Below are 24,885 nucleotides of genomic sequence, written 5' to 3' on the forward strand. Positions count from 1 at the left end.
GACACTTCACTAATATGTATCATAGGAGTGTTGGTATCAGATACGTGTGTCCAACACGGACATACCATTTGTAAGGCATGTCCGAGTCTCATAGAAAAACACATTTTAAATGCATTTATTTTTGTTTTCAGTTCTCAGCTATGTAGCAATGACACTGACACGAATATTGATACGCGAACACGGATACAGAGACACATATAATCTCCAAAATGTAAAACATAAGGACACAAATTTATATATTATATAATTAAGAATTATATAAATTGAGGATTTTTGTACACAAGTATGTTTCAGTTTTTTTAACCTAATTGTCAGAAATCCAATAAATATTTTTTGAATTAGACACTTCACCGATACATGGTCAATGAGTGTCATTTGAGTGACAGTGTCCGATATAGAAACCCGATTTAAACTGGTGACACGAGGATTTTCAATCCTCTCAATCCGACAAAGACATACCATATGAGGGTCTCATACGTTCTCAAACTTTTTAGATTTAATATTTTATTAATTTTAATTTTATATGTTTAGTTAAATAAAGTATGTATTATTATCTTTTATATTTGGTGTGTGATCCTAATTTGAAGGTAAATAATGTTAGAAAAGCAACATAAAAGACATATTTACATGAAAAAAACTTAATTATATAGTGAAGTAAAAAAAACTTAATTATATAGTGAAGTAATGACGTGTACAGTTATTTAAGTAAATGAGTAGTTTATTTCATTTTTAAAATTTTCTGTTATATATCAAGAGAATTTAAAATATTAATATTTTAAAATAAAACTAAGAATAAAATAGAATTATCTCATATGTATACAACAATTGAAGTATCTCACTAAGTTATTGTAAATTTAAAATATTAAAATTTTAAAGATATAATCTAAAGTAAAATAAAACATTAAATATATACATATTATCGTAACATCTTATTGTTTATGTTTATGCAGAAACTTAAATCAAATGAAAGAGAAAGTGTGTTTTCCCTCATAGTTGCAATTATGATTTTCCTCTGAAACTTTCTGCGAAAACGAAAATTGTATAGTGGTGTTGAATAGTTCAGCAGAGGTACCTCTTTTCGATGGCTCAGATTCCTAACCTAGATAATGCTCCCGTGAATCTCACATCCATTAGGTTAAATCGCCATTTACTCATACTCTCATTCGTTGTTCATGTTCACAATATTCTCAATTTCAACTTCAACTCATTTTAATCATTATTTGTTCTCGTTGCGATCAGGGAACAGTCCCAAAAGGAGCTCATCAACATCCTCAAGAATGTAATTATTGCTTCTGAATTCCTCCGTTTTCGTTGTTTTTAGAAAATTGAAGTTCTGTTCCGCTATGTGATTTCGATTTAAGATTTGATGTTTTCGACTATGGTTGATTCTTTCGTTTATTTGATATTGATAGCTTTTATGTAACGGCAGGTTCGAGGGAAGAAGTGTTTGGTCATTGATCCGAAGCTTGGGGACTCTCTCTCGCTTATTATACAGACATCCATTCTCAAGGCACTTTTCTTGCCCTTAGTAGTTTACTGGATTTTATGTAACGGGATATCAATTCATAAATTATCTGTCTTATATATATATATATATATATATATATATTATGGAAGATTTTAATACCATGTGTTCAAATAGTCTCAACTCGCTTAAGAGGCCAGTTGAGCTCAAGGCCAATCTAAATATACATTCTCCCTCAACCTCCGGTGCATGGTGCATGATGGAGTGATAGAGTTCCAAGCTCCAAAATAGAGAATACCTCATTAATCCTAAGGATCTTCCTATCTTAAAGAACTTGAAGTTGAATTATTGGCACCTAAGGAAAAGTGGTTATAAAGTTCCCTTAACCTTCGGCTCTAGAGCTTCTGGTACTCTCAATAGTTCCACATAGCTTAGAAGTCGAATTTAAATACACCTTTCCTCCCTTTAACCCTTTGAGACACTTTTAAGGACAAAACTGTGATGGAGCTTTGAGCTCCAAAATGGAAAATACCTCCTATGACCATAACGATGTTGGTTAGTTTTTAATTGAATTTTAATAAAAAAATATTAACCTTTCTGTATAGTATACCTACACACTGGAGTTATCAATGATGGAAGGCTAAATTTCCGTCAAATAAACATGTCCTTGTGGCCTATGGCACCACCTTAACGGGCTTTCCTCCAATGGTGGAGGGGTTAGAGAGTTATGAGGGCGCTATATCGGTTATTTAACAAAAAATATTAGTTCTTTTCTGAATAAACTGTTGTTTGCTTGTATTAATTTTTTGTTTATATTGAGAGTTCACACTGAATTACAAGCAGGAGCATGGAGTTGAATTGCGACATCTTTCTGGTGATCCAATTCAGACTGACAGCAGCAAAGTAGTTTACCTTGTGCATGCTCAGCCCAAGTTGATGAGATTCATATGTTCTAATATTCATAATGATCTATCGAAAGGATTGCAAAGAGAATATCATGTTTATTTTGTCCCCCGCCGCACTGTTGCTTGTGAGAAAGTAAGCTCTCATTGGAAACAAATAATTTTCCTAGTTGGGCATGGTACCTCTCTATTTTAAACATGATATCTCTGCCAGGATTAAACGATTTTTTTTCTTGTGTAGGTTCTTGAGGAAGAGAAATTACATCATATGGTTTCAATTGGGGAATATCCCCTGTATATTGTACCAATGGATGAAGATGTATTATCATTTGAACTTGATCTTTCTTACAAAGTAAGCTTGATATCAATACTTCTGCTCTTTGTGACTTATTTGTAGTGTTGTAATTTATTGAATTTACTTACAGTCTGTATTTGCTTTTTATTTACTTATTCTTGTTTGCCTTCTATCTATGGTAGGAATGCCAAGTTGATGGTGATACAGGATCGCTTTGGCACATTGCTAAAGCTATTCACAAACTTGAGGTTGTACTTTTTAATTCATATAGTTGAATTTTTCTCTAGACATGAACAATCAGCATCAAGCAAAAGGGAGTAATCCCATACAGTTGTCACTTTATGAAATACCATCATCATCATTAACATCAAATCTAACATGATCTCAATCTTTGTGAGTCTGTACTTTCTTATAATTATTTCACTTCATTTTTTGTAGTTTTCTTTTGGAGTGATACCAAATGTGAGGGCAAAAGGAAAAGCATCTGTGTGTGTTGCGGACATCCTAAACCGAATGCAAGCTGAGGAACCAGTTAACTCATCTGACGTAATTTATCTCTACGCTATTTTTCTCTAAGTTAGAATAGCAGAATAACAAACAAAAGCTATGTTTAAATTGTATTCAATTTAAAACTTAAAATACACCATATAATCCTCTGTTTGTTTTCACAGATCGTTGTGCCAGAGATAAATACAGTAATCCTTTTAGATAGAGAGGTACAACCTATTTTCCATCTCATCTCCATTATTCATGATTGGTAGTGTCTTTGGGGATGTTATGCTTGGTGCCCTTGTACTGAGTTATTTATGAATTTGTTTTTTACTGCTTAAGGAGGGCATTTCCCGTCCAATACATTTATCCTTCATTACTTCATAAAAAGATGTTAATGAAAGATTTTTGTACATAAATGAGATTGAAAAATTTGAAGTTAAACAATTCATTACTAGTTCTTTTTGCACGCTTAATTTTCTATATTCACATTAACTTACATTCTTTTTGAAGTCCTACTATTTCAGTTGTTTGGATATGAGTGGTGTCCACATGAATGGTGGTCATTGAATTTGGGTATGTTTTGAATGCAGGTGGACATGGTTACTCCTTTGTGTTCCCAATTGACATATGAGGGACTACTTGATGAGGCAAGTTAATGCAGAATCAGCATACACTTTTAAGAATGAATATTTATTGCATAAAATATGTAGCTGTGTTATTTGTTTGGACTTTTTTTTTTTGAGAACATCTACCAAACAAGTTTTGTGATGTTGTAAATTAGAATGTGGAAGTTTTTCCATTGCATGTTTTGGTGATTTTGTCAAGGAGCTTTAGAATTATATGCAAACTTCATGGATTATTTTAGGTTCCATGAATTGATCTTCAGAAAAATATTATTATAGTTTGTCTAAATATTATTTACTCATACTATAAATATGTTTGAAGTGACAATGGCTATTTTGCTGAATTTGTATGATGGCAGTTTCTGCACATCAACAATGGCTCTGTAGAGCTTGATGCTTCTATTATGGGTCTTCAACAAGAAGGAAAAAAAAACAAAGTTCCCCTGAATTCAAGGTAAGTTACATTTCTCACTTACTCTATCTGGTTAGCCATACACAGACCGTTTTTCTATCACATGGATGTTTTGTATCATGTTTTTGTTACTTTTTCAATATTTTATTTTGCTAGAAACTTTTCCAATCCATTAATGAGTAGGTTGCTCCGTCAAATATTCATATTAATTCTCCTTTTAGATATTTTTTGATACTCATATGCTGACATGTCTCATGCTGCTCTGCACCATTAGTTGAAGCAGGTAATAGAAGTTTATATTTCGGAAGAATGAGAACCATTTTTTTAATATGCTTTAGTGTGCTTTCCTCCCAGCATAATGATCTTATTTAGATTAAAGAGTATTAGAAAGATAATTAATGGAAAAACAATTTATCCACGTTTCCAACTTCATTTAATGAGATAATGTTTGGATTTTGGGTTATTATTATTGTTGTTGTAAACGTGATCTCAACTTCAAGAAGTTTTCCCTTTAATTCTTTCCTTTGTAAATTTAATAGAAAGAATGCCTATTTATTTGTATCACATCCTTACTTCTATCCTTTTTAATTTGATTGAAGAAATCCCACTTTATTTGTATCACATTATATTTAGTGAATAGGCAGTACTAAAGGCTTGATTGGTTTTTTTATTAAGCAATATTTGAGTTTTCTGCTACCTTGAATATCAGTTTTCACGTAATCAAAGTTGTAAGAGGATGTGAACCTTTAATGATGCCTATATTACAATTTTTTTTTTCTGTTATGGTGTAGCAAAAAGAAAGATGTTTCTGGATGACATTTTGCTCCAAATCCTCTTTTAACCATAGTTCAGACATCCATATTCTGTTTCTTTGCAATTATTATTTTGTTGTTCATTTTCCATATTCTGTTTCTGACATTTTGCTTGTAGTATTTTACTGAAATAATGTTTACTTGCATGGATTTTGTTAGTGACAAGCTTTTTAAGGAGATACGGGATCTAAACTTTGAAGTTGTTGTCCAGGTTGATTCATTTTTACCACTTGTAGCGCAGTTATAACTTAATAATCTCTCTCTCACCCACCCACACACACATGCACACAAAGGAGCAAGAACAGAAACAGTAAACAAAAAATATTTGGCTCTCTTGTCGTTCTATTTTCTTAGTTGCTGTCTGCAGTATTGCAGATTTTGCGTCAAAAAGCTACTTCCATGAAGCAAGACTACACAGAAATGACAACTACTGTAAGTAGATGGCCTCTACTTGGACATTGATTATGCTGTCAATTTTGCAAAAGTAATTGAAATGAAACCCTTTTTTATATGAGTAATATCAGTAAATTGACTGAAGTTGTGTTTTTCCAAAATATAATAAATTGAAGTTTTCAATAAGTTTTTCTGCCATACTTTATCTTCAGAGATTCTACAGTTTGATGTTTGTTTGATGGATGCAATATTTAAAAATAGAAAAAAATATTTACTGATTGAATAATAAGTTGTGTTTACTGAATATTTTTTGAGATGCACTTCATTAAGTTTTTATTACTTTTGGAAAATTAAAATGAATTTGTAAAGACTTTCTATCTAATATATATTGTTTTCCATGATGTCCAGACACAAACAGTTTCTGAGTTGAAGGACTTCGTGAAAAAACTGAACTCATTGCCGGAGATGACCGTGAGAACACTTTTTTGTAATTTTGATATTTCATTAAGACATCATAGTGACTATCAACTCACAGCATTCCTTAAATAATTTCCCCAGAGGCACATAAATCTTGCCCAACATCTATCAACATTCACTTCAAAGCCTTCATTTCTTGGGCAACTTGATATGGAACATACAATTGTGGAGTCCCAGAGTTATGACATGTGAGTTAATTTTACATACAGAGAGTTTTATGTACTTGATGTTGTTATATTTTAAATTAATATAATTTCCCTCTCTGTATGAATTAAGTAGGATGTGATATCATATCTTTTGGAGGGAGCTGATGCTAAGGTTTAAGATGGGTTAACTTGTTCTGGCCAGTGCCACTTGTTTTTGACTTGCTAGCTCCAAATTTTCGTAGGAGAATTTGTAAATTATAAATTTCATGTGATTTTTTTTAACGAGTACCTTTTAATAATCATATTTAATTGTCCAAGGTAGGAACTAGTACTTTAGTACCAGTTTTTGGAACATATCTTCTACCTGAAAACTTCATGTTTTTGTTTGGGGTATATATTTTATGCTTTTTTCTTGTTGGCCATGAAAATTTGAGGATTTTTCATCTGAGGCCAACACTTTATGCCCAAAATTTAATTCGATATCAAGTCTTTGTCAAAACTTAAAACCAAGCTTTTAGTAAACTTTGTGGCCTGGCATTGAACAATGAGAATAAAAACTGAGATGCAATTTGGGAAGTCTACCATCACAGACATGATTTGGATATGCCCTTGGGGTACTTTGTTTTCCTTGTAAACAAGAATGTAGTGCATCAAGTATCTGTACTATTAACTGATTGCTGATAGAAATTTGCATATTAAGACTTAAAATTGGCTATATGCGCATAAAGCCATATTATAGTTTAGGTTATAATAGACAATTAAGCTTTATTTGCTGTTCATAATATTTGAGTTTGTTTAATTTACAGCATGAGATAAATGAAGCAGCACTTATCGTTATAACTCATGGATGAATTTTAAATTACATGACTTGATTTGCCAAAACTAATTTTACGGTATTGTTAGCTGGGTCAGTGCCTGCAAGGCTGCAATTGATTGCTGTTGAGGCATTTCAGTCCACAGATGCATGTACATAACTAAAGGTTTTATAATATGAAACTTTGGTCATCACATATGCAGATGCTTTGATTATATTGAAGAACTGATCCATAAGCAAGAGCCTTTGACGACCGTCTTACGCCTTTTAATCCTATTTTCTACTACTAATTCTGGGTTGCCAAAGAAGCACTTTGACTACTTCAGGCAAGCTTACATGCTTCATTGATACCTTGTCCTATTTCTTTTTTTCTTCATTTTGTTACTTCTGTAGATCCATGGGAATCCCTAACCTATAATGTTATCCCCATTTGCTTTTTGTACAATATACTAGCAGATTTTATTTTGAAGTACTTAGAGTTTTAATGTATATTTGTAACTTCCAATTCATAGGAGAGAACTACTCCATAGCTATGGATTTGAGCACGTAGCAATGCTAAACAATTTAGAGAAAGCTGGACTATTTAAAAAGCAGGTACGATACTCTAGGTGTTTAGTTGCAAATGCGAATGGGTTATGTATTTGTGACTTAATAATTAACTCTTATTGTGTCTATATTTCTTTTAGGAGTCAAAAAGCAATTGGCTCACTATAAAACGTGCTCTGCAGCTTGTGGTTGAAGACACTGATACGGCCAAGTAATTTCTTCTAAATGATGTGATCCTTAGACATTTGATATAATTTAAATTTTATATTAAGTTCATGGTCACAATTTAGATATTCTATGTAAACATGGTGATGTGTGTGTGTGTGTGTGTGTGTGTGACATATAAAATACAATATACATATTTTCATCGTGAAATGATAACAAATGTTGAACTAAGCATCCCAAATCCTTAATATCTGCCCAAATCACATTTAAGGTTAATTTATTGTTGCAGTCTGGAAGCAATATTTTTCCCAGCTTTTTTAACTATGCTAGCACTTCTATTGTTCCTTTGTTTATTTATTTATTCATTCTGTGGCTCTATAACCAGATTTTCCCTTTTCAAAATTAATTAATTTTGCAATGGCAGTTAGTGACACTTCTAGCATATTGTATTCTTTTAATTTGTCTTCATGTATTCTTTCAAATCTCACCGGGCTCTATTAAGTTGTTATTATTGATATTTGATAAGCAACTGTTATACAATTATCTATTTAGTCCTGTTTCCCTACTTACTCTTAAAAGGATTTCCTACTAGGACAGCCCCAATGATATTGCTTATGTCTTCTCTGGATATGCACCACTCAGCATTCGACTGGTCCAGCATGCCATTCGGTCTGGATGGTAAACCTGAATCCCTAATAGAGATTGTTTCCGTTGTTCTTGTTTAGCATGGCAATTAACTTTCTCATTTCATTATTACCTAAAAACGTAATTGTATATGAATTTATAAAGAAGTTCAACTCATTGAACTGTAAATTTCATCTCATGCATCTCTCGGTCCTAGTTGGCTTTTGTTAAATGTTTTGCTGTTAGAAATGGGTTTGTGCTGGCCATAAAGTCTGGTTTTAAAATGTTGACCATGTTTTTTTAAGACATTAGTTTTATTGTATAATTTTGTCAACAATCACATTTCAATCCATGCTACGGAAAGCAGGATATTTTATGGTCTTTGTGTTAGTTATGTTGAAATTTGTTAACTTGAGCTTACCCAAAGTGAGTAATCCTCTCCCAACATGGTTTAAAGAAAGAGAATTCACATTGAGAAAGAAATGGACAGTATAATGATAGAGGAAGACATTCTCACAATAAAATACAAAAGAAACCCCTAGAAACAAAGATTGAGTCATTTGACAGGGCATGCCAATGTCCCTACATATCTAGCATTGAAATTCCTCTAAACAGTCCATATTCTATGATAAAGTTGAAGGTTGTTTGATATTAAAAAACCACCCAATTATAGTTTCTTAAAACTTCACATTTACCCTTTTGTTATATTGATGCATGCAATACATTTTCTTTTGCTTGGGTGGTGAACTAAGGTAATAGTCAACCAACTGAAACATTACTGAATGTTGTTGATCTTTTAGGCGTCCTGTTGAAGAAATTTTGAAGCTACTGCCTGGACCTCATTTGGAAATGAAGAGGGTTAGTACTCGTGAACTCTGATTGAATATGTTTTCTCATGTAATGTTTCCATTTTATTTATTACTGTTTGAATCAAAGTCACATATTATTCAGTTCACCTTTCTTAGTAGTTATATTTTATTGTACAGGGAGGAATCCCAAATAGCTCATCATTTGATACTTTATCAGGGGTTTCATCCAGCATAGCTAAGTATGTTTTACCTCAGTGCAGTTTTTAAAATTCTGCATCTCTTTATCTTTAGTAAAATAGTATCAGAAAAATGTAATAAATTCCAGGAAGTTCAATGCGTATAATTTCGTGCAAGGATCACTACTATAAACATTTCAAAATTATGCCTGTTAATAAGATTTATACTGATTCAGCTTTATTTTATCAACAATCTTTTACTTGTTGTTATGAATGATATCCATTAGCTTCTAAGGTGTGGTTTCATACCTTAAAAGGTAAACCTTTTAGAGCTTGATGGTTTTCATTTGACATTGATGTGTCAAAAATTTGGAGACTTTAAAGAATAAATCTTGTAATTCTTTTCTGGCATTTCACTTCTTTCAGAGTACCAGATGGAAGGCGTGCGCTGGTGCTTGTTGTTTTTATTGGGGGTGTTACCTTTGCAGAGATTTCTGCTCTCCGATTTTTAAGCACTCAGGTGTGTCATAACTGTTGCCTATTTCTTAATGTCTCCTAGACACTAGGTTAACCAATAACTTTTCCTATAATTTAATGTTTTCTGAATATGGTTGGTGGGTGGGTTTGCCCGGGGGGATCTTTAATTATGGAAATCTGTGTCTGGTTCTCTCTTATCTTCTATCTTCAGTAAGCACAAGGGAATAGTGGAGAAATATCAGGATAACTTTCTTCTGGACAATACCTGTGATAACATGACCTCAAGAACGCACAAAGGGTAATCAAATAAGGATCAAATTGGGAGGTTGAAATAATTAAAAATAAATAAAATCCAACCAAAGTTGAGTGGATTTCTAAATATCCACACAACTTGAGAATTTCAAAATCGTTTCCTATTTCATAACTTACCCAACTCAGAATAACCCAATTAATTCCTAAAATATGTTTTCCAAACACATTTGTTGACTTCATGGACTCACTAATGAATTATTGACACAGCTCTCTATGATGCATACTCATGCAAAAAAGTCTCAAATGTCTGAAACGCTAGAGACTTGGAACATCAGAGTTCTTAATTGAATTGAAAGGACCAAGGATATAATGAACTGGGATACAATGAATAGAACTAGAGGAAAGATAAATATAGTGGCTGAAAGAACTAAGAGGTTCTAGAAAAAAAAATTGTTCTTTAGATTCAGGCTACTAGCTTTGTCTCTCAAGATGGGATCATCCAAGGAGTGGAGTATTAGATATGGATCTAATAATATGGTCCATAATGCTAAGTTTGATGTGGGAGGAGTTATAGTGGGCCAGCATAATTAATGGTCTTCCATTTGGATGGTTTGTTCTAGAAGGGATAGGTAGGAGCCCGGTGCAGTTAGTAGTGGAATTAGCTAATTCATTTGAAGAGTACAGTGTCTGCACGAGGAGGGGTAGCGGGTGAAGAAATCTGTCTAGGTCATTATGTCTCTTAGAAGCTGTTGCTATGGTCATTAGCTGTATTTTTAGATCTGTTTCTCATTCAAAAATACTTCTTGAGACTATATTCTTTATTCTGGTTTTATCATTTGTCCGACCTACCAGATTGGAAGAAGGATTTCATTCATTAGTGGTGGTTGCTGACCATGCCACTGAAAATGGCAGGCTTTTCATTCCCACGTTAGACTTAGCATATGAGCCCTTTCAGGATCTCTGAAAAAACATTGAAGGTGATCAAATCATTGCTATAAATTAAACATTGTTCACTGGAAGAAAACACTGGATATTTTTACTATATATATCCCTCAAATTGGACTAGTAACTACTTATATCAAATTTGATTTCTTCAAGGATCTAGAACAGATTATTCAAACCGTCCCAATAGGATAGAAAAAACTGTTGTAGGTAGAGAAGCAAAAAATTGGTAGAGAAAGCAACGAGGGGAAACTGGAAAGACTATTTTGGACTTATATGTGAGGAGTAGTATCTTTAAAATTAGGATGAACATGCTTTTACGTTCAAAGCAGAACCTCAGGGACATGAAAATGGGGATAAAATGTTATATTTTCAAGTGTACTACTACTGTTCAAATCTTATTTCCAATAGTGTGCTGGTGTCAAATCCCAAAAGAGTTTAAGCTTGTTTTCATATGGGTTTATCATATAGGTATTTTGTTTAGTTCACTGTTGCACAAGCCCGTGTATGTTTTGCACTGTAGAATTATTTGCTCTTCTCCCCTATATCCATGCTTTATCCAATTGACTGGGCATTATGAATAAATCTTTTTGATTGTTTCTTATCTTCTAATTCTCGATGTGGTTTATTTTGCAGGAGGGCATGGCATATGATTTGATTATTGCAACAACAAAAATAGTCAATGGCAAAACCTTGATTGAAACTTTTATGGAAAAGCTAGGTTGATTAATTAACGTAGTTTTTCAGGTTATCATGCCGAGTATATTTGTTTGTGATAGTGAGTTTATATTTATGATGCCATACCCATTCTATGACTAAGCTAGTTCTTTTTGGAGAATGCCTTGGTTAAAGCTTTATTGGTTCTATGTAATCCTCTCCATTGGTTTTCTAAGGGGGAAAATTGAAAGGATCGTAACCTAGTCCTCTAAAGGGGACTCTCTGGAATTAATAGTATGAGCGCTATTTTTCTCTGCGCTATTTCAATGTGACAAATGATCTAGCATTGTATGCAATGGGTTTGCCTACTTGTATTAGTAATGTGCTATTCTTGATCTTAGTTGTATAACTCATCTTAAATAAATTTTATTGAAAAGTTGTTGTGTACTTTGAACTTTACCTATGAACTTTACCTTGTTCTTAGATACGAACTTTCCTAGTCTCTTCTTTTCCCTCTCATACATTGTATCTGAAATCTCCAAAGTTATTATAAATAATTCACTCTTTCATATTCATTCTTTATCTGTTTGTATTTTTCTCAAGTTAGGATCAGAGCAAGTAGATCTCGCTTTGCTTTGCTTGAGGGAATGAATGTGTGATGTTTTGAGAAGAAAGTTTATGCTTTTTTAGATTGGAGTAAAAATGTGTGAATTAGATTAATACTTTAAAACTAAACCCTGTTATTGCAAAGATATTACTCTTATGTAATACAATATTTAGCCTACTTTTTTTCATGTTTTATGCATATTTGAATTGGTGCACTTGATACTAAAAAGACTATGAACTCCAGCAAATAATAATACTAACAACGACAAAAAAAAAATAATGATGATATATGTTTTTTTAAAATAAAGGATGATAGGAGAAAATAATGCTTAAATTATTAAGTTTGTCCTATTAATAAAATATGATAAATAGTATTTAATTATTAAATCAATTACAGTCCATCGATATAAAAGGTTAATAAATTATTTGCTAGCAAAATACAATTCTTTATGATTTCTAAAATAAAAATGATATATCTAAAAATTCAGCGAATTACAAAAAGTATATTAAAAGAGAATACTCAAATATTTTATTAAAATAGAAAATAACATTACTTCCACAATAAAGAAAGTATTTTATAGAAGGTACCTAAATATCATTAATTTTATTATCAAATTCCTGATAAAAGAATAAAATAAAATTATTTATTTATACTATTACTCAATACTAAACTTCTCATAGAGTATATATTTTTTTTTGTTTAAAAGACACAAATTTTATTTATATAATAAAATTTATACATTTATATTCTCTCATGTCATTTTATATTTATGAACTGTTTTATAAATTAGTTTATGAAATACTTCTAATAAAAGAAGCTAATTTTTATCAACTTAGAACTTATAACTAATAAATAGCTTATTAGTTAGAGGCTAACTTATTAGCTAATTTTCTATACCAAAAATGACCTTCTAGTTGGTTTTAATTGATAAATCAGGAAATTGTTTCATTTTTCTTTATAATGGCTAATTCATATCTGCATTTACAGTGATCACATATAATAGCACTATTAAAGGTTTACTTCTACTACAACAGAAAGTGCCATGAATTACAAAGTCAATGACAGAAACTTATGCCTTCTATAATCCTCCATAAATTCAATGCAAGAGTCCTAATATGCTTCCAGCTTTTCTCTTAGCTCTTTCAATTCCATTTTCTGATGAAGAGATGCTTCTGCACCATTTTTTACATATAGATACTGTACCGGAACACTAGGTATTGGAAGCCGATCAACCGGTTAGCATAAATACATCAAGTTAAAATAGGAGATATGCGACAAATCAGGTAATTACATTTTTATTATGATACATATTAAATACGGTCTATCAATAATAAATTCCGTTATCAACTCTATAAGTATGTGATAGAAGACTAAGTATGTTTTTATTGTTACATTAACCACACTTAAGTACCAAATATTCAATTGAACATTGGAGAGTCTTTTGCAAGTGTACAAGTACACTTCCAACCGAGAGCTGAAACCCGAATACAATAAAAAGAAGGAAAACACGACAGAGGGAGAAGATTCAATTATCCAGCCGGTAACAGGTATTATCTAGGTCTCATTCAAGTACAGTTATCATTAACTCCTAACCAAGCTCATAACTCTAATATGCTAACACAGGCAGAGATGCATACAATCATACATACATATCAGACATAAGCTTAGGAAATTAAAAATAACTCATTGAATTTCAATTCTGATCTTACTAATTCCTGAAGTCTGATTTCATGGCCACAGATAGAATTACCACTCTTTGAACAAGAAATACGCATCTCTGGAGAAAAATATACAAAATACTGCAAGACATCATAAATTGTTGGGTTTGGAGGTATCTTCCTAAGTGTCATTAGTTGCTTTTGCAATTAAGCATAAGCCACAAGTGAAAATGTATGCAGAAATAAAAGTGAAAGACAAATAGACAAAACAAATAATTATAATTCAATTTTGTTCAAGTTCAGAATGGCAAAGTTTCATAAGTAACAAAGATTACAAATCCAAACTTCAAAAATTATGTCATATGTTTCTCCATCACAAACTGGTGAGTTAAGGCTATGTTTAGATAAAAGTTGAGAGTGCTTTATAAATTCTAATTCACATTCCCAAATTTCAAGGCACAATATGATGATGAAAGAATTTGTTGCTTTAAAAGTAGAAGTACTGGAATCCCAAGATGCTCTGATGAATTGTTCAGTCAAGAAAAGTGAATGCAAATCCTCTTGCACATGCTCTTTGTGAAGTATATGGATTAAAGTCCATCTATATATCTTGTGCTGAAATTCAACTATTTATTAGAAAATGTGGACAACCTGCAGGATTGATCCTAAACCACTTGGTCATGGATGCACTAGTGTTATGTTAATAATTATCAAGAGAATTTAAGATGTTAGGTAGAATCTGTGAATGGTTTTGATCTATTACACCTCAATTCTCTAAAAGGAAAAGTGAAATGAATCTAAAGAATGAAGATACAATTGTGGCTTAATGAGCGGTGGGAATTGGGTGGAGAACTTTTATTTGATACGTTGCAATCAGTTGGCCTGGCACAGATATATACAAGATTTAGATTAAATTAGGTGCCTAGAGTTAATATGAAGTTTGAAAAAACTGAAGTCTTCACCCACCAACTTGTCAAGTTAAATGGATGTTGTCAGTACCCTTATGTTCAGGAGCAACACTCATAAAGTTTGACTTATTAAATATCATTGTGAGAGTTTGACCTATCAGAGTATATTAGTATTTTACACCCTTTCATGTGAAGCATTGGATCAAAAGAAGAGAAATTACAAAGCAAAAGTCATTAGTAATAATCATGTTTAAAGAAGATAAAAGCTCTACTGATATAATAATAATAATAATGGATTTTTAAGCCTAACTCAATCTCATAAAACCAGCTTATAAGGTGAGGTTTGCACTCATTTATATGAGATCTCCAACACACGATAATGGCTCGATAGCGAGTGGCCTGATAAGTCCACTAAACACTCTCTAGGACAGGCTTTAAATGGCTCTGAAACCATATTATGAAGTGGAATTTTAAGCCTAACTCAATATCATAAAACCGACGAACCCACTTATATACTATGAAATGTTCTAATCTCTAGTTGATGTGAGATCTTCAACAATAATCATGTTTCAGCCCCGTGTGAAAACTATCAATTTCATACACACTGAATGGGTATCTTAATGTTTTATGATGTTAAATAGGACTGAAATCTAAATATGCATTTTTGACTTCCTCTTATTAATGAACAAGCAAAGTACCTTTCAGCAAGCAATTTATTCTACTATCCTAGAAGATTCTATATGCAAGAAAAGTTTGTAGTGGGTTGTCCATTCTGTTTTTGTATTTCTAAGTGGGTGATACCCTTGATGTTTTTCCTGTTAAAGGAAGACATACAAGATGCCCTTTCATGTCACTATCCTTTTATTGTCAAGGATTTGGTCCCAAGCCAACATGAACACTAGCAGAATGGTTAAGCAAATTCACAGAAGTTATTACTTATCCATCAAATCTCAAAGAATATTTCCTTGCTAGGTATCACATGTACTGATATTCAATTGCAAGCCCCTGGCCTCAGTCGCTTGTGTCCAAAACTTTGTATTGGTTGTTGTGACAATAAATAAAATGAGGTTAATTGTGAGAGAAAGAGGTCCAACCCTAAGGAAAGGGAAAGGTTTGAGGAAAGAAAAGAGGAGGGGGACCTCATATTTTGCTCTTAGCATTATTAGATGATTAGGCCTTTGAGATAGATGCTGACAGTGGCCTGATTTATGGCTTGACTAAAGAAGCAAAAAATTACAATATAGTTTTAGCTTTAATCATTATGGAAACTTACCTAACATTTTCTATAGAGATCCAACTCTGTCATGTAATCTAGCTAACACAGTCTTTATGCATGAACTAATAACTATTCCACTTCAAAGAGAAACAATAATTCAACTTTACAAAGAGGAGGGGGAAAAGGGGAGAGGGAATGTCCTTTTTATGAAGGGTGTATTGGAAATTATGTTGCTCTATGGAATCATGCATGCTACATGTGAAGTGGGACAGAAGAAACATTTGACAGATGGAGCCCTTTTGAGAAGAAAGTTGGAATTGGCTGTCTCTCTATAAAGGAATTTTTCATTTTTCATTTATGCTTTTCTAGTCTATGAAAGTACATCAAACTGCCTTCTGAAATTCCAAGAATAGGCTTCAATTATATGTGTGTCAAAAAAAATTATATATATATCAAAGAATAAAAAAAAATAGTGTGTTAAGAAGTAAACTTTAAGCTTTAGTCAATCTTCTAAAACCAACTTATAAAGTGAAGTTTGTATACGCTTATATATTATGAAATTTCTATATTTATAGTTGATGTGGAATCTCCAACATAACCCCTCACGTCGAGATCTGTTGTGGAACTATATATTACGGATGGTCTGATAGTACAAACTCTCATTGAGATAAATACTATATGACTACCTGATACCATATTAAGAAATGAACTTTAAACCTAAGTCAACTTTATAAAATCAATATGTAAAATAAAGTTTACACTCACTATATACTATGAAACATCTTTATCTCGAGACAGAGTATGTGACAAGGAAGAATGTTGCATGCTCCTGGTTATACCAGTAACTCCTTTCGTCTATGGTGTCATATCAACGAGATGTCTGAAGGAAAGCACTGTAATATGGGACTTTTAAACTTCAAATCCTCGAAGTATATTTGATTCCAAATCTCAATAGGAACTTGTATCATGATTCATGGCGGTTCTGAAACATATGAAGTGTGTTGATGTAGTTGTTGATACTGCTTAGTGTGTACATAGTTTTTTGCAGCAACTATACATCTGCAGTGTTCATATAATATTGAAAATTATTGATTGACAGAAATGGCATTTTCTTTACCAGTTGATAGAATTTTTTTTAAAGTGATGTTTATACTATTTTAATGTCAGAGTTATTAATGAATCAAATATTTTTTTTAGTATATCAAATTCACATTTTAAAAGTCTTTTGATCATTAAAAGGAGGGTTTATTTTATAAACAAAAAATGAACATGATGTGTTTTGTTTTCTATATAATACATATGATGTATAAAGCTGAGAAAGACATCATTATGCAGCAAAGCAATAAATAAAGTTTCAACACCATGCACCAATTTTCCAGGAATGGCACGAACAGATACTGTGAAACTTTACCTTTTATAAAAGTAAATTTTTGTTGAATCCTCATCCCATCTCATTTTTTTAAGAAAATATGAAAACTGATATGAAGTGGTGTAAATTATGCATTAAAACTGATATATGAAAAAATGAAATGAAATTCTTAAAAGTATTTTTTGGGACAACGTACGTGGACAAATCAATTTTCGATGACGACTTAAAAACATTATTAAACAGGACAAAGATGGAAGAGTTTCTGTGTAGACACAACAAATCCACCAACTCATGGATTAAGAAACTTAGAACAACTCACTTTTTGTAAGTCATACATTATTGTTCTGAATTTCAAAAGTAAGTCACTGATCTTACCTTGGATTTTATTTAGCTTGCCACAAACTATGACATGAAAGGATACTGATATATTAAGACTCTCACCCAAAACATCCACTTCACATCATAATAAATTAATATTTTATTTTATTTTAATTTAAAGTTATTATTATATTATTATAAACAGTGTCAAATGTGTGTTTTTTATTTTTCATGGTATCAAGAAAACTTTTCTTCGACATGAAAAAACCAAAGAAAAAGGCAGACCCCATGACAAGAAATGTAAAAAGACAAGTAGAAGACAAAGAAAGGTTAGAAAAAAAGAGGCAAAGGGTTATGAGGAAGCAAAAGTTGTACATGGCTGTTCCTCATTTGTTCCAATCACAACACATAACTCACTCTCTGTAAGCACAAAAGGGTATCTTGCTTTTAGGTCTTGCTATATTAAGACATTGTAACTGTAAAATAGTGATGCCTAGCTACTTGCTGCTAGCTACTTCCATACATAACATACACACACACACCAGCATTTATTGTTCTTACATCACTCATAAATTTCATCTTTCTTTTGTTAAACCAAATTTTGATCATCAACAGGAAGGAAAACCCTTGCAAAGTTCTTCCTATAGATGGACCTTATGTGGTCAGAGCCAAGTCCATCATCTGAAAATGATCTGAACATTCCTTTTTCAGAGAAATCTGCACCTTGCTCAAAGCCTGTGCTACCTTCCATGGATATCCAAAAGGAGAGGAAGGAGGACAAAGAACATCCCTATGAGTCTGCTTCAGCACACCTTGCACTGGATTCATGTGATGAGTCAAAGCCAGAACTCAACCTCATCAACTGCTTAGATACAAATTTGTCCATGAACTCCTCAGAATCTATTCATGGAGGAGGACATGGTGATGCATTGGAGCCAAGGATATTCTCATGCAACTACTGCCAAAGGAAGTTTTATAGTTCACAGGCCCTTGGAGGACACCAAAATGCACATAAGCGTGAAAGAACTTTGGCAAAAAGAGGACACAAAGCTGGTGCTGCAGTTCCAATAGATTTTGCACACAGGTATTCCAGCATGGCTTCTCTGCCTTTGCATGGCTCCTATAACAGGTCACTTGGAATTCAGGCGCATTCTATGATCAACAAACGCTCTTTTCAAACACAAACACCTTGTTTTGGTTTTTCTCATTCTCATGCTCATAAGGGGTGGCAGAAGCTGCCTTTGTACTCACCACATTCAACTGGGACAGAAACTGCATCCCCCTTTTCTCCAAGGCTGGTGGCAGAGGGATTTGGAGGCTACTGGTTGGATAGTGTTAACCATTTGAAGACTGAGCAAGAGGAGTTGCACAAGCTTGACTTGTCCCTCAAACTCTAAGTGCAACCATTCATATAATACATCCCTTATTAATTGTGTCTTTTCTCTTTTCAACAAGAACTTTCCATCTTTTTTTTCCTATTTGTGCTCATGTATCACTAGTTGCAGCAGCTGTAAATGCATTCTAGCCCCATAAAAATCAAAGTACGTGTCTTGATATTATTTTCTTTGATTTGAATTAATGGATTCTTCCTGGGTTTTCAATAGCATTAGTCAATTGAAGCTCTCTCTTGACATAAAGCTCGTAGACTTAGCAGGGTAGGAAAGTTAGGTGAACTAAATCTTAATCTAAATGCAGCCAAAATTTCTCAATTAACCACACGATCTTGCGGAGCCAATCAGTATTCTCCACTCCTTTGATTCCACAAATATCCATTTAAGGGTCTGCATGTGTCAGAAACATTATCAAGGTTGATTAAGAAGTGAACTTAAGTATAACTCATGAGGTTTGCAAAAACTTACAAAATATGAAATGTTCTAATCTTCTACGTGGAATTTTCAACAAGCTTATTGATAAATTAATTGGTTGAGTTGATTTCACTTAGGAATGGTATTTTAAATGTATTTTGTTCAAGATTCTACTTTGTTATGTGTTAGTGGTACCCAACTTTTGGACAGTGCTGTAGGCATCTTGTACTCCCAGGATTAGATGTGCAATATCATCACTCATCTGTGGGTTATTGCAGTTTCCTTTCTCAGTCTCATCAAGAAAAAAGATAAAGATGAACAATTTTGTGAGTGATCTGAGTTATATTTGACAGTGCAGTTAATTGTCAACCTGGGACTGGTGGGATCAAGGTATATCTGTCTCACATTTTGGGTGACAAAGGCCCACAGTAGAGACTTGGATACTAGTGAGTGTCCTTGTTATAAATTCTAATGCAAAGTTGGTCCACCAAATGTTCATAAAATTTAATGGTTGTGATTGTCCTAGTGACTCCTACTTTGACCCACCTGCAGTTGGAGAAATGGACCTTCTCTATTGGGATCAAAGAAGTAGGTGAGGCAAAGACATGTGAAAGTAAGCTGCACAATGACACTCAGCTATGCTTTCACATCATTTCAAAAGAAGTATTTAATTATTCATAAGCTTCATTTTTGTTCTCCTTTATTTTATATGTTAGGGGACCCCACAAATTTGTTGGTCCCTATCTGGCTGATGTTCACAACCTAATCTGGTGTTAATCATGAAATAAGTTGTGTAATGATGGGCTAAGTAACTGAAAATGTAGTGATTAAAACAGTTAACAATCATGGTAATCTCAAACTAACAGGATATGGTGAAGGGACAGTGAGAATATCTGTGATGTTTGCAGCCATGAGAATCTGGTATCTTTTGCCAAATCTGTCATAGCACATTGGTTGTGCTGTCTATTTTGGTTGTGGTGGCATGCCTCAGTCTTCACCGCACCATTTTTCATCAAAATATGAATAACCTTTGCTTTTGCCTCTCCCCCAAGAAAGAATCAAACACTTTAATTTCACCAATACAAAGAGCTTCTTGCATGGACCACTGGCTGCTACCATTTTTCTAAGATTAGGTTCAACTTTGAAGCAAAAAACTGCATCTTCTTCATAAGATCTTATATGATAATCAAGCTCCAGATAGTCTGTCCCATTCAATCAATGTTGGCTAAGAAATTTGATTTGACATCAACATCTTAGTTAGGCTGCTGAGACTGTATCATATATGCTACCTTTTTTGTTTTATTCTTCCTTCACTTTCCTACATACTATGCCTTTTATCACACAAGGATTATATATTTACTATTTTCCCTTTTGGTAACAAGTTTAAGTTATTACATTCACTTCATTATCAAAATATATTTTTTATTATACATTTCACAATCTATTTCCAAATCCAAAGATACATTTTAGAATACACAATTCATAATGTATTAATACATCTCAGATTATACTTTTGAATCAAAAATATATTACAAATTGTATTGATACATTTCAAAGTGTGTTAATACATTATGTATTGCATATTTCAAAATGTATTTTCATAACATACTAACATACTAGAATGCATTTCTAGATTTGAAAATACATTATAGTAGGTATATTTCAAAATATATTATTTAATTGTGTAATTTAAAATGTACTAATATATTCTGGAAGATATTTTCTAAATTTAAAAATACATATATAATGTATTTTTTTGGAGACTAGTTTGTCATTTCACCCTCGTGGGAGTGCAAGTTTAAAAACATGGGTAGAGTTTGGGCCTTCAACTTTGTTAGCAACCCACAAAGGTAAAGGGGCCATGCCATGTTTCCTATCTTTAAGCTGGCAATTTCTTCATGCACCTCCATAGAAAACGCGAAATGATAATTTTGTCATTTGCTTCATTTTCTTCATTGATACCTCTTTTTTTATCTTTTTTTCGAATTTTAAAATTCTAAACTCTAGAGAATTTGGAAGATATTTTTGGGTTTGAAAATAAATTTTGAACTATAGAATTCAAAATACAAATTGTATTCTAAAATTTAAGTTTATAATGTATTTTCTGAATTTGAAAATATCTTTCAAATTTTAGAATTTGGAATACAATTTCATATTTCGAATTCTAAAAAAAACTATGTTCGATGTCAAAACTCTGTGTTTTAAAATAGTTTCTTATTTATTATGTTAACATATATACTTTTGATTAAAAAAATAAGTAAATAAAAACAATGTACACTCACTTATTTTAAAGTTGAAGTGTATATTTTTTAGATAATTTTTAATCATAATTTGTTAACAAAAATAAGTAAGTGTATGATAAAATTTCACATATTTGCACCTCCATATGATTATTCAATTATTCCCAGAATAATTTTAACATGATTTAAATATTCATTTTCTTTCAATTTAATAATTCTAATAATATTTATTTTGAGAATTTAGTAAAAATATATTAAATTTATTGATGCAGTTTAGTTGTCTAAATTAGATTTGGTAATAATATTTATTCCATTAATAGATATTTTATTGTTGAGTTGTCTTTTTTATTACTTTGAAACATGTGAACAATGATGAATTGACATTTGTCTTTTAAATTTGTAAGATTAAATTAGAATTAAAGTCTATAATAAAAAATGTGTTAAAATTTTACATCAATTAAATCAATTAAAAGTAATATAATTTTATAAGTTTAAAATTCAATTCTTAAAATTGTGTTCTATATACACTTTGAAAGTGTTATTCAAGTAACTTATTTTATTTCATTCACATTCATATTTTTATATTTTTCAATTATACTCAATTTTGTTTCATTGTTAAAAACATTATCGCATACAAGTTTCAAAGAACACTTTTAAATAGATTCTAAAATATGAGAGTATTATTTGTTCTGTAACTCAACATAAAAAAGCAAATACTTTTAATTTTGATTTCTAAATCGTAAAACTTTTGGAGTTAACAGATCAGTAATAATATTCACAAGTTTAAGTAAATTTTATAAAAATATTGTATAAGAAAAGTATCATTATCATGAACATGGAGAAATTATGGTTCTTGCAGAAAAATTAAGTGCAGTGCAATTATTGTGAATGATAAATGATTATTTTTGTTATATAAAAGTAGAATGAAAAGACAAAAGAATTTCAAGAGAAAATTATATTTGTTTACTTTTTCTACTTTTATAGTATATGGGTACATTCATTGATCTCACACGTACATATTCATATGATGGTGATGTTATTTTGCTATAGATATATCATTCATTAGTTTTTATAGAATTATTGTAGCTATATATCATCATCTTTCAATGATAAAGTCACATTTTAATTAATACCTGTATTTACTAAATTAGAAATCATTTTATAAATTAATTATTAACATTTAAAATAATTTTTATTAGTAATAAAAAGGTATAAAATATTTTTTAAATTGGTATCTAATTATTAGTTACCAAGATTTTAGCTACTAATTATTTATGTTTTAAATTAGTTGTACTAACTAAAACTTTGGTAGTTAATTTAGATATAAACTTAGAAACTATTTTGTAATATTTTATGAGTAATAGAAATCACATTAGATATCAATAATTTTTTAATCTCTAAATCAGTATCTAATTTAATCAACTGACTAATTATTTTTGTCTTTAAATTTAGTTACTATTTAATGATTTTCTGATAGTGTAATTCGTCTTTCAATTCGTTAAATTAAAATAGAAAATAACATATATTGTTCATGATTTTGCATTAATGAGTAATGTTCCTCTTAATTATTGTGTGCAACACATGCATATTATAGCTCCTAAAATCTTGCAATTAATTGCTTAAAGGGTCCTTATCATGGCATTTTAAGATTTTTGAGATTGTTGAGAAAGTGGAAAGTGAAATCCACTACAAACACAAGAAAAGAATAATTCAAAACCTTCTTCTTTCTAATGGAAAGATGATAATTGAAGAAGAACTTGCATTTTGTCTACATCTACTTTTGTTTTTTATAACTTAATTTATATATAAACTAGAAAAATTACATTAAAGAATTTCTATAAATTAACTTATCCAAAAATTAATTTTAATTCATGAAAAAAATAGTTTTAATTTTTTTAGAAGAGAAGTTAGTTAAAATAGTATAAATATATGTATTTTGGAAATATTGTTTTAACATCCTTTAAAAAGAACTTCCACTTGCTAATTACTATAAAAATAACAATTAAATATAAACTAATTTAAACATGAAAAATAATTAATCATTATATTAATTAAATTATATATTATTTTATAAACTAAAAATTATTAATATCTAATTTCTATTATTCGTACACATTTATAAAATTCTTCTAAACTATAACTAACCTTAGTTATCAAAGATCTTAATTACTAACTACTTTAAATTATAAACTAGTTTTTAATTAATTAATTATTAATTTAAAATATAAAATAGTTATAATTTGTATTTGATATATATTGTTTTATTATATCGGAATTGTAATTATAGAAGCACGCGTGATGTTTGCTTTTTGGTCGTTTGGTTGCACTCAAAATCACTTTTGGGAATATAGATTCCAGAAGTATAACTGAAGTATGGATTAATGATAACAAGTTAAAAGCTACTAATTCACTAATTCCTTGTAAATAACTATTTTTATCAATTTTAATTAAAATGATAGGGTTTAGGATTTAAGGTTTAGAAATTAATTTATCACAATTTCATAGAAATTAGCATTATTCAAGAGAATAAATCTCTAATTAAGGATTTAAAATTAGGGATTAAAAGAATTAGATTTTATTTTACAATATTGTTTGTTTTGAAATTTGAAATTTTATCATTTATTTTTAAAAGACGTCTCGGTAGATTAAGGATAAAACAAAAAAAAAAGTGACTTATAAACATGTATTTTGCATTCATGTGCATTTTAGAGGTTTTTAAATTATTAGTTAAAGACAAAATGGTATTGAAAATCTGTTTACAATGAATGAAGTTTTCACAAAATGAAAATAAAAGTTAGGGTTACCACTACCAGAAAATTATGAAATAGAAACCAATTTTTAGAGATCAAAATAATTAGTTGCAATAGTAACTAAATTAGAGACCATTTTATAAACTAAAAAAAATAGTTTCTAAATTAGTTTCTATTATTGTTAAATAGTTTTTAAATTGATATCTAATTAGCAACCAATGTTTTAGAGACCAAATTTAAAAACTAAATAATTGGTAGTTAAAACATTGGTTGCTAATTAGATATCAATTTAGAAACTATTTAACCTAAATAGAAACTAATTTAGAAACCAATTTTTCTTTTAATTTCTAAAATGGTCTCTAATCTAGTTACTATTGCAACTAATTATTTTGATCTCTAAAAATTAGTTTCTATTTGATGATTTTCTTGTAGTGTAGATAAGCTTTGATGAGGAGAGAAGAAGGAAAAAATGGGGGTGTGAGAAAATGAAGAAGGATTTTGCTAAGTTGGACATTGAGAGTGAAATAGAAAGAAA

The 24,885-nt window shown here is 31.0% G+C and overlaps 2 protein-coding genes across 5 annotated transcripts; both read left to right on the forward strand.

The window, feature by feature from the left end:
- The first annotated feature begins 930 nt into the window (after positions 1-930).
- ATVPS33 (Sec1/munc18-like (SM) proteins superfamily) lies at positions 931-11,926 on the forward strand. 4 transcript variants are annotated; one of them, XM_068644882.2, is made up of 22 exons: positions 931-1,134; positions 1,240-1,279; positions 1,430-1,510; positions 2,309-2,503; positions 2,609-2,719; positions 2,845-2,910; positions 3,101-3,208; positions 3,334-3,378; positions 3,745-3,801; positions 4,137-4,231; positions 5,161-5,212; positions 5,377-5,433; positions 5,803-5,865; positions 5,953-6,059; positions 7,035-7,157; positions 7,344-7,425; positions 7,518-7,588; positions 8,140-8,220; positions 8,967-9,024; positions 9,153-9,214; positions 9,578-9,671; positions 11,459-11,926. In XM_068644882.2, the coding sequence occupies exons 1-22, from the start codon at positions 1,082-1,084 to the stop codon at positions 11,546-11,548; spliced, it is 1,791 nt and encodes a 596-aa protein (XP_068500983.2). In that variant the 5' UTR covers positions 931-1,081; the 3' UTR covers positions 11,549-11,926. The 4 variants fall into 4 exon arrangements, 1 of the variants encoding a protein (XP_068500983.2); XR_011085182.2 differs by having other exon boundaries at positions 932-1,134; positions 8,135-8,220; XR_016520798.1 differs by having other exon boundaries at positions 935-1,134; positions 5,369-5,433; positions 8,135-8,220.
- A 5,962-nt stretch (positions 11,927-17,888) lies between these two features.
- On the forward strand, positions 17,889-19,158 carry LOC137834554 (zinc finger protein 1). The gene is made up of 2 exons (XM_090302478.1): positions 17,889-17,977; positions 18,171-19,158. Exon 2 carries the CDS (start codon positions 18,203-18,205, stop codon positions 18,950-18,952), a length of 750 nt encoding a protein of 249 aa, XP_090158604.1. The 5' UTR covers positions 17,889-17,977; positions 18,171-18,202; the 3' UTR covers positions 18,953-19,158.
- The last annotated feature ends 5,727 nt before the right edge of the window (positions 19,159-24,885 follow it).

The sequence above is a fragment of the Phaseolus vulgaris genome, chromosome 5 (genome assembly GCF_051622355.1).
Source record: "Phaseolus vulgaris cultivar YP4 chromosome 5, ASM5162235v1, whole genome shotgun sequence".
NCBI lineage: Eukaryota > Viridiplantae > Streptophyta > Magnoliopsida > Fabales > Fabaceae > Phaseolus > Phaseolus vulgaris.